Source organism: Entelurus aequoreus, linkage group LG11 (genome assembly GCF_033978785.1).
Source record: "Entelurus aequoreus isolate RoL-2023_Sb linkage group LG11, RoL_Eaeq_v1.1, whole genome shotgun sequence".
NCBI lineage: Eukaryota > Metazoa > Chordata > Actinopteri > Syngnathiformes > Syngnathidae > Entelurus > Entelurus aequoreus.
Window position 1 is genome coordinate 15,530,422 of NC_084741.1, and position 13,949 is coordinate 15,544,370.

Here is a 13,949-nt window from a genome sequence, read left to right on the forward strand (position 1 = left end):
ACAAAAGAACAAATACCCAGAATCCCTTGCAGCACTAACTCTTCCGGGACGCTACAATATACACCCCCGCTACCTTCTACTCAGGGAGAGCATGTCCCAAATTCCAAGCTGCTGTTTTGAGGCACGTTTAAAAAAAATAACACACTTTGTGACTTCAGTAATAAATATGGCAGTGCCATGGTGGCATTTTTTTCCATAACTTGAGTTGATTTATTTTGGAAAACCTTGTTACATTGTTTAATGCATCCAGCGGGGCAGCACAACAAAATTAGGCATAATAATGTGTTAATTCCACGACTGTATATATCGGTATCGGTTGATATCGGTATCGGTAATTAAGAGTTGTACAATATCGGAATATAGGATATCGGTAAAAAAAAAGCCATTATCGGACATCTCTAATTTCACCTGAATTTTCTCACTCTATGGTAATACCTCAGTCCTGTTACTGTTCCTCTTCTGCTAAGTAACTCTGCACACAAGTGAAGTAAAGTTGTCTTGAGTTGTATTGCCACATTTAGAGTTGAACAAAAAATTAATTGAAGTTCATTTTAAACGTTTTTAACAAGAAAATGGCACTGATTCAGTGGAATGTTCCTTTTTCCAATTCCATTCCCACAACCTTGGGAATGGAATATAGCTATAGCTCGGTTGGCAGAGCGGCCGTGCCAGCAACTTGAGGGTTCCAGGTTCGATCCCCGCTTCCGCCATCCTAGTCACCGCCGTTGTGTCCTTGGGCAAGACACTTTACCCACCTGCTCCCAGTGCCACCCACACTGCTTTAAATGTAACTTAGATATTGGGTTTTCACTATGTAAAGCGCTTTGAGTCACTAGAGAAAAGCGCTATATAAATATAATTCACTTCACTTGCTGCTGCTTCTCTCGTTTTGTTTTTTTTTAGCGGCATCTCCACATCTACTGTGCTGGTGGTGGAACTCACGTGAGGCGTAGGGCAGGAAGCAGCTGGGGTTGAACTCCAGCTTCTTCATGAAGCGGATCTGCCCGTTGTCTCGGAGGCAGTAGAGGTTGCGCTCGCCCAACACAAAGATGGAGGAGGAGGTGTGGGAGAAGGAGGGCACGGAGATGTCCAGGGCTTGTTCACCCAGGACCAGCGTCCAGTCGGGCTGCGGAGGGAACACAGACGGGGGAAAAACCTGGGCTTGCTTACAAAGGAAAAACTTCACACTCTCTTCAGGAAGTCTGCATGAATACTGCCAAACTGCGACTAAATAGGATGTGACATGTTTGCACTTGGAACACTTGAGTTTATTTTAATTCTGAGTCAATTTGGAATCAAACAAGGAAGCAAAAACATACTGAGATTCAAGCACAACATTAGGTGCAAGGAAGGTTATTATTACTGCATTTAGAGGAGTGATGGTGTGTTGTCATGGTTACCAGTCGCTCCTGTCCATGGATGCTAACACACTGCAAAAAGTCAGTGTTCAAAAACAAGAAATAAAAAATACAAAAGTTAGGGGCATTTTACTTGAACTAAGCAAAATTATCTGCCAATAGAACTAGAAAATTTGGCTTGTCAAGACTTTCCAGAACAAGTAAAATTAGCTAACCTCAATGAACCCAAAAATACCTTAAAATAAGTATACTCTCACTAATACACAAGTGCACTTTTCTTGGTAGAAAAAACAAATATGAGACATTTTTTCTCAATATGCTGAAAAATATTCTTAAATTAAGTAAATGCTAGTGCCATTATCTTGACATAATGATATGCGCTCCAAAAATGTTTTATTGTAATTTTGAAGAATTTATCTGAATGTGCATGAACTACTTCTGTTCAAAATTCTTTGAAATGTCAAATGTTTAAATATGAACTGTCAGTTCACTGTACTGTGTCAACTATACTACTATAGGGGCGGTATAGCTCGGTTGGTAGAGCGGCCGTGCCAGCAACTTGAGGGTTCCAGGTTCGATCCCCGCTTCTGCCATCCTAGTCACTGCCGTTGCGTCCTTGGGCAAGACACTTTACCCACCTGCTCCCAGTGCCACCCACACTGGTTTAAATGTAACTTAGATATTGGGTTTCACTATATAAAGCGCTTTGAGTCACTAGAGAAAAGCGCTATATAAATATAATTCACTACTATAAGAGTACATCTTTTCTATTGTTTCATTGAAAGTAAAACAGCAAAGTCCATTTGGCGGTCATCTGTTTTAATTATGAGACACAATTGTGTCAAAGTCATGATTTTTTATTTCATGCTTGAAATAAGAAATTATTATTTTGAAAAAGCAGTTTATACTTGTGAGTGTTAATGACACAGCTTTGCATCAGTTGATATTCTAGTTTCAAGCATGTTTTACTCAATATAGGTCATCAAATCTCAGCAACAAGCTGTAATATCTTACTAAGATCATTTAGGACCAAAACTCTTAAAACAAGTAAAACACTCTAACATATTTGAGGTATTTAATCTTACTTAGATTTCAGTTTTTGCAGTGCAGAAGTGAAGGGAGCTCCAAGAAAAGATGCCAAATACACTGCAAAAACTGAAATCTAAGTAAGATTAAATACCTCAAATAAGGGTGATATTTGCTTATTTTCTGTCTGATAAGATAATTCTTCTCACTAAGCAGATTTTATGTTAGAGTGTTTTACTTGTTTTAAGAGTTTTGGTCCTAAATGATCTCAGTAAGATATTACAGCTTGTCGCTGAGATTTGATGACCTATATTGAGTAAAACATGCTTGAAACTAGAATATCAACTGTTGCAAAGCACAAGTATAAAACTACTTCTTTTTTTTTTTTAAAGTAATAATTTCTTATTTTAAGCATGAAAAAAAAAAAATCATGATTTTGACACAAGTGTGTCTCATAATTAAAACATTTTTATTTAGCTTTTATTTAACCAGGTAAAATCAGAACAGATGACAGCCAAATGGACTTTGCTGTTTTATTTTCAATGAAACAATAAAAAATACGTACTCATATAGTAGTGCAGTTGGCACGGTACAGTAAACTGACAGTTAATATTTAAACATTAGACATTTCAAAAATTTTTGAACAGAAATAGTTCATCACATTCAGATAAATTCTTCAAAATTACAATAAAAAAAATTGGCCGGGGGCCGGGCTGTGTGTGTATGTGTGTATATATATATATATATATATATATATATATATATATATATATATATATATATATGTATATATATATATACACACACACAGTATATATATTCCTTGCGCACTAATTGACTGAAAGAGCACGCACTTGGCCTATGATGTCATGTTATCGATGGAAAAATGCATTTTTAGACAATATGATTTGCCTGAGCGGCTAGGACAGGGGTCAGCAACCCGCGGCTCTCGAGCCGCATACAGCTCTTTAGTGCCGCCCTAGTGGCTCCCTTGAGAATTTTTAAAAAAGGATTGAAAATGGAAAAAGATGGGGGGAAAATGTTTTTTTTGTTTTAGTATGGTTTTTGTTTGAGGACAAACAACACAAATGTTCCCAATTGTTAGAAATGTTTAATATGTTTGTGAGAGTATGATGAGATGTATTTGGTGAACATCAAGGGACAAGTGGTGGAAAATGGAAAAATTGAAATTTTGGCGGTTCTTGAACTCACCATAGTGTGGACTGTGATGCAACATGTTTGTTTACATGTAAAATCTTCCACTCCTTCTTTGTCTCATTTTGTCCACCAAAAGTTTTATACTGTGTGTGAATGCTCAAAGGTGCACGTTGTTGATGTTATTAACTTGTTGGAGTGCTAATCAGGCATATTTTAATGAATGCTAACATGCTATTTAGGCTATCGGTATGTAAATATTTCATCATTATGCCTCATTTGTAGGTATATTTGAGCTCATTTAATTTCCTTTACTTTCATCCTCTTTGTATATAATTTAGTTTTGCATGTCTCATGACACATTATCTGTATGTATTATTGGCTGTGTTTCAGATAGTTGTTTGTGTGCCATGTTGTTCCAGACCACAGCAAACATTACCTAGCTTGCCAAGGATTGTAATAAATCTATTAAAAGAAGACAGCCTGCCGTTTCCTTTAACTTGGACACACACATCTATACCTTTGGCCATTAAAAGCCAGTAAATTCCAGGAGTTATCTCACCTTCTGAGGAGCCTCTGATTTACTAATGCTTTCTAATGTTGTAAAAATGTGTAGAATAAATATTAGATTTCAACATTTCTGTCAACGAATATTAGCTATAATAGTCATTTTGATAGTAAGCTATTATAGCTAATATAGACACTTACGTCATGTGTTGCCTTCATTATAAGACTTATATACGGCTTTTAATTTTTTGCGGCTCCAGACAGATTTGTTTTTTGTATTTTTGGTCCAATATGGCTCTTTCGACGTTTTGGGTTGCCAACCCCTGGGCTACGAGACCCCGAGAGTAACAAGCAGTTGCCTTGTTGCCTTTCCATTAAGAAAAATAAACTAGTTTTAGTATAAGTTTGCTGGTTTCAAGAAATGTAATGCCGAGCGCATATCATTATATCAAGATAATGGCACTAGCATGTACTTAATTTAAGAATATTTTTCAACATATTGAGAAAAAAGGTCTCCTATTATTTTTTTCCATCTAGAAAAGTGCACTTATTAGTGACAATATACTTATTTTAAGGTGTTTTGGGGTTCATTGAGGTTAGCTAATTGTACTTAATTTTGGAAAGTCTTGACAAGCCAAATTGTCTTCTTCTATAGGCAGATAATTTTGCTTAGTTCAAGTAAAATACCCCTTATTTTTGTATTTTTTTTCCTTGTTTTTGAACACTGACTTTTTGCGGTGTACAACTAAGGTCATGCCAGAGCTGTAAAACTTGCATCAACGAGCTCGTCGCTAATTGGATTTGTTGGCGTTAACGAGCGCTAATGGCCGCCACTCGGCCGTCGCACGCGCGCAGGAACTAGGTGACGTCAGCGACATTCCAGCGGTCGCCATGTCAGCGGCGGGGGTCCTGGTGAGGTGAAAATGGGGACTTACGCTCAGCCGCTTGCCTCCGCTTTTGAGGGGAAGCTCGGGATCCTGGCGACGCTCTGCCTCCGTGGCCACGGCCAAGGTCTCGTACCTGAGGGGCACAGAGAGACGAGCAGATGTTGATTCATTCATTCATGCCTGTTTAGAGCAGGGGTGTCAAACGCAAACAGGTTTTATCCGGCCCGCGAGATGAGTTTGCCAAGTATAAAAATGAGCTGAAATTTTTTAATGAAAGAAGCTGCTGTACTAAATATGTCCACTGGGTGTCGCAATAGCAATTCTTTGTATCGCATGACGTCAGAGGGGGTGGAGCGACAGTCGTGGTCAAAAGTTTACATACACTTGTAAAGAACATAATGTCATGGCTGTCTTGAGTTTCCAATCATTTCTACAACTCTTATTTTTTTGTGATAGAGTGATTGGAGCACATACTTGTTGGTCACAAAAAAACATTCATGAAGTTTGGTTCTTTTATGAATTTATTATGGGTCTACTGAAAATGTGAGCAAATCTGCTGTGTCAAAAGTATACATACAGCAATGTTAATATTTGGCAAGTTTCACTGCAATAAGGCGCTTTTGGTAGACATCCACAAGCTTCTTGTTGAATTTTTGACCACTCCTCTTGACAAAATTGGTGCAGTTTAGCTAAATTTGTTGGGTTTTCTGACATGGACTTTTTTCTTCAGCATTGTCCACACGTTTAAGTCAGGACTTTGGGAAGGCCATTTTAAAACCTTCATTCTAGCCTGATTTAGCCATTCCTTTACCACTTTTGACGTGTGTTTGGGGTCATTGTCCTGTTGGAACACCCAACTGCGCCCAAGATCCAACCTCCGGGCTGATGATTTTAGGTTGTCCTGAAGAATTTGGAGGTAATCCTCCTTTTTCATTGTCCCATTTGAAGCACCAGTTCCATTGGCAGCAAATCAGGCCCAGAGCCTAATACTACCACCACCATGCTTGACGGTAGGAATGGTGTTCCTGGGATTAAAGGCCTCACCTTTTCTCCTCCAAACATATTGCTGGGTATTGTGGCCAAACAGCTCCGTTTTTGTTTCATCTGACCACAGAACTTTCCTCCAGAAGGTCTTATCTTTGTCCATGTGATGTCAGATGAAACAAAAATATAGCTGTTTGGCCACAATACCTGTTTGTCTCAGTACGGTCCCTTATATTTTACTTTATTTTGTGCATTTCATTTTAATCCAGTTTGTTGCTTGTTTTCACATTCTAACCAAAGCCTTTTATCCAGCAAGGATGTCTACCCAGCCCAAGTATTTCAAAGTTACGTCGCTTTTTAAGCCTTGTAGCAAAGACTACTTCCTGACTACGGCAACAAGGACACATTCAAATGAATGCATACGGAAACAAGATATAAAAACTGCACAGCACAGTTGTCATTATCAGCTTGCTGTTAAATTAGATGTCAATATTAAATAAACATTTATTACCACATGAACACACACAAAAGTACCGATAGTAATTCCGAATGTATCAGAATCAGAATAGTTTTCATTGCCATTGTTTGAGAACGGGTTCACAAACTAGGAATTTTACTTGGTGCAATCGTGCAACATAAAACACATATAACACAGAATAGGTAATAAAATGAGCTGTGTCTGAGCTATCAGATCTTGTTATTGTTCATGTGCCTGATGGCCGAGGGGAAAAAAACTGTTCAGGTGGCGGGAGGTGTGGATCTGGATCAGTGGTTCTTAACCTTTTTGGAGGTACCGAACCCCACCAGTTTCATATGCGCATTCACCGAACCCTTCTTTAGTGAAAAATAAAATGGTTTTTTTTTCATATTCAAAACAAAGTTATATGTTTTTGGTAACACTTTAGTATGGGGAACATATTCTAAGTAACAAAGACTTAATTTAGAGTTTTGTGGACACTAGGGGAACATATTCTAAGTAACAAAGACTTAATTTAGAGTTATTTGGTTAGGGTTAAGGACAGGGTTAGGGTTATAATATGGCCATGCCGAATAAGGCATTAATAAGTACTTAATAATGACTAGTTAAGAGCCAATATGTTACTAATTTGCATGTTAATAAGCAACTAATTAATGGTGAATATGTTCCCCATAGTAAAGTGTTACCATGTTTTTTTACTGGTGCACAAAATGAACCGTGCATGAACATCACCTTGTTCAAACAACAAAACCAACACAGTGCATAAACTCACAACAAATTACACACCTGCAAATCAGTCTGACTTCTGCTGTTGCCGTATCCATAATACGCCGATAGGGAGAAGTTTTTATTTACACGATGAGTCGGGTGTGTCTTGACCTCCGCCGAACCCCTGAGCCCGACTCACCGAACCCCTAGGGTTCGATCGAACCCAGGTTAAGAACCACTGATCTGGATGGACCGTAGTCTCCTGCCTGAGGGGAGAGGGGAGAATAGTTTGTGTCCAGGGTGAGAAGAGTCAGCTGTGATCCGACCCACACGCTTCCTGGTCTTGGAGGAGAACAGGTCCTGGAGGGATGGGAGCTTGCAGCCAATAACCTTCTCAGCAGCACGTACGATGCGCTGCAGTCGATGCTTGTCCCGGACTGTGGCGCCGGGGAACCACACGTTGATGGAGGAGGTGAGGATGGACTCGATGATGGCTGAGTAAAACTGCACCAGCATCTCGGTCGGCACCTTAAGTTTCCTCAGCTGCCGCAGGAAGTACATCCTCTGCTGGGCCTTCTTGATGGTCCTGGGTGATGGTGGTGCCCAAGAAACAGAAGGAGTCCACAATGGAGACGGGGGTGGGAGAGTCAATCAGGGTGAGGGGGGATGGTGGGGCTGTGACTTCCCTGAAGTCCATGATCCTCTCAGATGTTTTCTGGGCGTTCAGCTCCAGGTTGTTGAGGCTGCACCAGGACGCCAGCCGGTCCACCTCTCTCCTGTAGGCGGACTCGTCGCCATCCGAGATGAGCCCGATGAGGGTAGTGTCGTCCGCGAACTTGAGCAGCTTTACGGACTGGTGACTGGAGGTGCAGCAGTTTGTATGTATAGGGAGAAGAGCCATGGGGAAAGTACACAGCCCTAAGGAGTACCAGTGTGCGTGGTTCGACTGTCCGAGACAATCTTCCCCAGCTGCACGTGCTGTCTTCGGTCCGTCAGGAAGTCATTGATCCAACTGCAGAGGGAGTTGGGCACGCTGAGCTGGCAGAGCTGAAGTCCACAAACAGGATCCTGGCCTAGGTTCCTGGGGAGTCCAGATGCTCCAGGATGAAGTGGAGGGCCAGGTTCACTGCATCATCCACAGACCTGTTGGCTCTGTAGGCGAACTGCAGAGGGTCCAGGAGGGGGGTGGTGATGTCCTTGAGGTGGGGCAGGACCAAGCGCGCAAAGACTTAACTGACTGTAGAAAAACGTTAATACTGTCGATTATATGAAAGATGTGATGTGTATATTGCACATTTAAAATGTACTGCACTGTTGTTGCAGTTTATTTCAGTCTTGTTATTGCTATGTTATTGTTATTGCTTAATGCCTGGCTGGCGATCGACTGACACATCCTCCGCGATCGACCGGCAGCTCGCGATCGACGTAATGGGCACCGCTGATTTACAAAATATTTCTGTGTCAATAACTAATTTTACAACGTATGGTGCGGCTAATATGTGGAAAAATATTGTTTTTCTTAAATTTAATGTGTGCAGATTTTCTGTCTTGCCTCTGGTGAGGGCGTTCGCATTTTTTTCTCCTCCCATCTTCTCCTTGCTTGCTCTCTTTGTCTTGTCTTGTCTACACTTTTTTTGAAGCCTCTTTCTTTGCGCTGTCCTCCATATCTAAACATCAGACATGGAATTGATTAGCTGGACTCTCGATTTAATTGACAAAATCTTTTCGACGAGAATAAGAGGTTCGGGGGAGCCTAGCTGCCCTGATGGAACCATTGCTGCGGGGTACGTGAGAGATTCCTGGGATAAATGGAGAATCATGTGCCTCTCAGTCCTTTCCATCGAGGACGTGGAAGACATCTACCTATTTGGAACCGTGATCGCGGGGCACCTGCTGATTGGGCTGGGCATTGCTCTGGTGTATCATCAAATTCGTAAGACGATGGCAGCCACTCAAGGAGCCCAAAGGCTGTTCGTCGCAATGGAAGGATTGGGCCGGGCTGTGGGATCACAGACTGGGGCGATTTCTGAACTGAATCGCAAGATGGATCACATCATGGAGAAGCTTGTTGAAAGGGAAAAATTGGATATGAGAGCCAACATGGACGAATAGAACAGACAAGCCATTGTAATGTCTGCTCGCGGAAAAACAAAAATCCTAATCTACGATTTGACTCCCTCGAATGGCCTTGATGCTGCAACAACAGGAGCAGGCTGTTCTGAAAACATCCCTGAGGACTCTCAAAGATGGACGCTTTTGACCTCTCTCCCTCCTCAACGACACCTGGAAGTCGAACTTTGCTTGCATTGCATGCAGAACGGCCCAAGGCCTATGGACACAACACCACTACACCCAAAGACAATGAACTATACACAAACACACACCCCACCCCCACCCAATGCCTTCACCACCGCTTGATTCCCCTTCGGGGTGATGGACGGCTGAGTAGCGCTTTATAGCAGCAGGCCGGCCTCCAGGGCTCCAACTCCACTGCAAAAACTGAAATCTAAGTAAGATGAAATATCTCAAATAAGGGTGATATTTGTTTATTTTCTGTCTGATAAGATAATTTTTCTCACTAAACAGATTTTTTGTTAGAGTGTTTTACTTGTTTTAAGGGTTTTGGTCCTAAATTATCTCAGTAAGAGATTACAGCTTGTTGCTGAGATTTGATGACCTATATTGAGTATCAACTGATGCAAAGCTGTGTCATCAACACTCACAAGTATAAAGCTACTTTTTTAAAGTAATAATTTTTTACTTCAAGCATAAAAAAAAAAATCATGATGCCGGGTGCATATCATTATGTCAAGATAATGGCACTAGCATTTACTTAATTTAAGAATATTTTTCAACATATTGAGCAAAAAGGTCTAATTTTTTTTTTATACCAAGAAAAGTGTACTTGTTATTAGTGAGAATATGCTTATTTTAAGGTGAGAGGTTCCGCAGCCTCTGAAGCAGAACCTCCAGGTTCTGTAACAGCTTCTTCCCTCAGGCCGTAAGACTCTTGAACGCATCATAATTATCCCCTCAACTCCCCCCAAAATGGATTAACTCGCTGGAATAAAAAAGACAATATAACATACAACCATAAACGCGGATGCATATGAAAAAGTGCAATATATTTATCTGCACAGTAACCTATTTATTTATTTATATCTGCACCTTATTGCTTTTTTATCCAGCACTACCATGAGTTTATGCAACAAAATTTCGTTCTTATCTGTACTGTAAAGTTCAAATTTGAATGACAATAAAAAGGAAGTCTAAGTCTAAGTCTAAGTTAATTGAGGTTAGCTAATTTTACTTGTTTTGGAAAGTAACATTTTCTTGTTCTATTGGCAGATAATTTTGCTTAGTTCAAATAAAATACCCTTAATTTTATTTATTGTTTTCTTGTTTTTGAACACTGACTTTTTGCAGTGCCCCCCCCCCCTCTGTTGTGAGTTGTTGTGATTATATGTAACTTGTTTATGTGTGCTATGGCAAATGAGGTTTTTTCCCTTGGACTCAGTCTGGACCCTCTCCCGAGGGTCCGACCTTTGACTGATATTTTCTACTCTTTCTCCCTTTCCCAATATCACCTTTTTCCCCACCTTTTTTAAGGAGCGCCGCAAGTGGCTAAACCGTTGGCGGTCCTGTTCTTGTCTCCCTGTAACGTACGTCTGCTCTTAGTGGGACTGTGCCGAAAACGTAATTTCAGTTCTCATATGTCTTGTACATGTTAAAGAATGGACAATAATAAAGCATCCTGAATCCTCAATTATATGCCGGTGCGCTCTATTGTCTGTTAAATACAGTAAGTGTTTCCTTGTGTTTTTATTTACCGCTCCGGAGTATAAGTCGCACCGGCTGAAAATGCATAATAAAGAAGGGAAAAAACATATATAAGTCGCACTGGAGTATAAGTCGCATTTTTTGGGGGACATTTATTTGATAAAAGCCAACACCAAGAATAGACATTTGAAGGGCAATTTAAAATAAATAAAGAATAGTGAACAACAGGCTGAGTAAGTGTACGTTATATGAGGCATAAATAACCAACTGAGAACGTGCCTGGTATGTTAACGTAACATATTATGGTAAGAGTCATTCAAATAACTATAACATATAGAACATGCTATACGTTTACCACGCAATCTGTCACTCCTAATCGCTAAATCCCATGAAATTTTATACGTCTAATCTCTTACGTGAATGAGGTAAATAATATTATTTGATATTTTACGGTAATGTGTTAATAATGTCACACATAAGTCGCTCGAGTATAAGTCGCACCCCCGGCCAAACTATGAAAAAAACTGCGACTTATAGTCCGAAAAATACGGTATTAGTACTGCTCTGCAGCTGCGAGCAGCTCCATCCAACATTCTCCCGCAACTTGCCCGAGCACAGATCTCCACGAGGGCCAACTGACGCGCCCGGCCCACACATTTCATACGGTCATAGGGTGTCCTGTCTGCGAGCTGTTTAACATTTAGGCGTAACACCCAAGTGGATCTGAGAGGAGCCACAGCGCACAGCTCAGCGTCGTCCAGGAGAGCACAGATGTTGAGCGAGGGGCCTTCCCGGAGCCCACTGATAGGGTTTGCTTGCTTTGGAGCCATGAGGAAAGAGCTGAACGCGTGGAGTGTATTATTACGGTAATTGCACACACTGCGCACATGCACAATGAGCTCACTCTTCACAAAGATAGCGAGGGTGCGTGGGTGTGAGATGTTAAACGTTGTGTTTCCGCATACATGAGAAGAATGTTTGCTTAAACTTTGCATGTGGACTGATAGCGCCAACACACACTCCACGCTGCCAGACCGCTGTCTACACGTGTGACAACACACACCTTGTTCACCGCAAACACTTTGAAAACTGCAACCTAAACTAATTCCTTGTACATCTGTGTGTGTGTCGGCTAGAGAATCATCATGTCTGTGGTTTGTCACATTTTCTTTTCCACGCACATATCCGAAGGTTATTTTCAGCACTTTATGGCCGACACTTGCGGTACAGTGTTAACGCACTCTTGCTTGGTGGAAACATGCAAAGCGACGCCCACCTGTAGCTCTCCAGCTGGCGAGCCGAGGACACCGTCAGGAAGCTGTCCGTCCTGGAGTTGTAGGCCAGCGGGCCTGGGAGCAGGAAACCGGGGAGGAACCTTCCGAAGGAGTAGCTGTCCTGCTCGAAGAACATCAGCATCCCGTCCATAGACTGGATGCACAGCGAGTGGTGACCTGATGGATAGAAAAGGTGAGATACACGCTGAATCCGGAAGGTAGTGTGGAGAATGCATATATGTTTAAGAGTTATTTTTGTATTCATAGTCATGTTTAAATCAGCTAGTGTTTTTCCATTTGTACTCTTTCTATTTTGTATCTTATGTCTGCAAGTAAACTATGTGTGTTACCTTGAAGGCTTGCACTGTAGGAGATGGAATTCTCCCTTTTGTCTTATCTGTAGTAGAACAATGAGGCTGTGTTCCTTTCCGGACAGGTGGGGGCTTTCTTCGTGTACAAGAAGTTGGCTCTTCCGTTTGAGTGTTAGATCAATTCGAGATGTCGATATGAATGTATTGGTGCGGGCTGATCTCCTGAAGCTTCAGTAAAACTTGATAATATTCCTATTCTGTCTTGATGGTTCTTCTTACTCTGCATATATGTCATCTGAAAGAACTTGGGATTGACAAGTGACTTCACTTCCCTGGGAGGGAAGTCTGGTCTGATGCAACAATTGTCACATGTTTACAGCCTTATTCCAAAATGCAATGTATTTGTTTTTTTCCCTTTAAAATTCCAAAGACAATACCCCATGATGAGAATTTAAAAAGGTGCTTTAACTGTATTTTTGTTGTAAAAATTCATTAAAAATAAAAAAAATAACCAAACACATGTACTGTACCGTATTTTCCGGACTATAAGACGCACTTAAAATCCTTTTTTCCCCTCAAAACTCTACAGTGCGCCTTGTAACCCGGTACACCTAATATACCGAATAATTCCGGTTTTGCTTACCAACCTCGAAGCAATTTTATTTGGTACATGGTGTAATGATAAGTGTGACCAGTAGATGGCAGTCAAACATAACAGATACATGTAGGCTGCACTATAATGGCTATAATATGACTGAAGTAAACAACACCAACATTTTATATGTTCCATTGAAAATATAGAACATTACACACGGCGCTCAAAAATCTATCAAAATGTTTTAGTACGACTTTGGTAAGCTATGAAGCCACACCGCTTGATGGATTGTCGGCGCATTAAACATAGGAGTATTATTATGGTGTGTGTATAAGGTAAGACATATTATCGGGCGTTTTGTTTTCCATTATTATGCAAAAGCAACTTTTCTTACCTTCTGGTACCTGCTGATCTGTATTTGGGATCTGCATAAGTCCTGAAAAATTGCTCGCGCCCGCCTTTGTAGTCCTTCTTTTTCTCTATCTTCTTGTTATGGGACATTCATCCTCCGCTGTTGCCATTTCTAATATAAAGTAGTGTAAAGTTCTTACTTATATCTGTCAGTAAACTCGCCATGAAAGCGCTAAAACATACCGGTGTAGTGAATTTACATTATTCACCCAAGGAACTTTAGTTATTAGAGAGGTCCGGTCGGACGGTTTTTCACGGGACACATTTCCGGTGTGGTTGTTTCCGGATGCGGAGATGCTGCTCCGTTATTGATTGAAGTAAAGTCTGAATGTTATTAAAAACAGTTGGCTCACACGCCGCCGCGCTCGATGTGCAAACCACGCCGGAGGCAATCTGCAATCCACGCACCTGGACCTAATGAGAAGCGACGGTATAAAGAGTCTCTCCACTGACTACTCCTTGTCGGAACTGTGTA

The 13,949-nt window shown here is 41.0% G+C and overlaps 1 protein-coding gene across 6 annotated transcripts in view; it reads right to left on the minus strand.

Moving 5' to 3' along the window:
• Positions 1-13,949, minus strand: part of LOC133659820 (BMP-binding endothelial regulator protein-like) — a 450,456-nt gene that overhangs the window by 387,079 nt on the left and 49,428 nt on the right. For all 6 annotated transcript variants that reach the window (XM_062062599.1, XM_062062597.1, XM_062062598.1 and 3 more), the window contains 3 exons: positions 12,160-12,334; positions 4,982-5,066; positions 943-1,126 (listed from right to left, as the gene is read on the minus strand). In XM_062062599.1, coding sequence (XP_061918583.1) covers positions 943-1,126; positions 4,982-5,066; positions 12,160-12,334 — 444 coding nt within the window. The remainder of the gene's footprint in view (positions 1-942; positions 1,127-4,981; positions 5,067-12,159; positions 12,335-13,949) is intronic.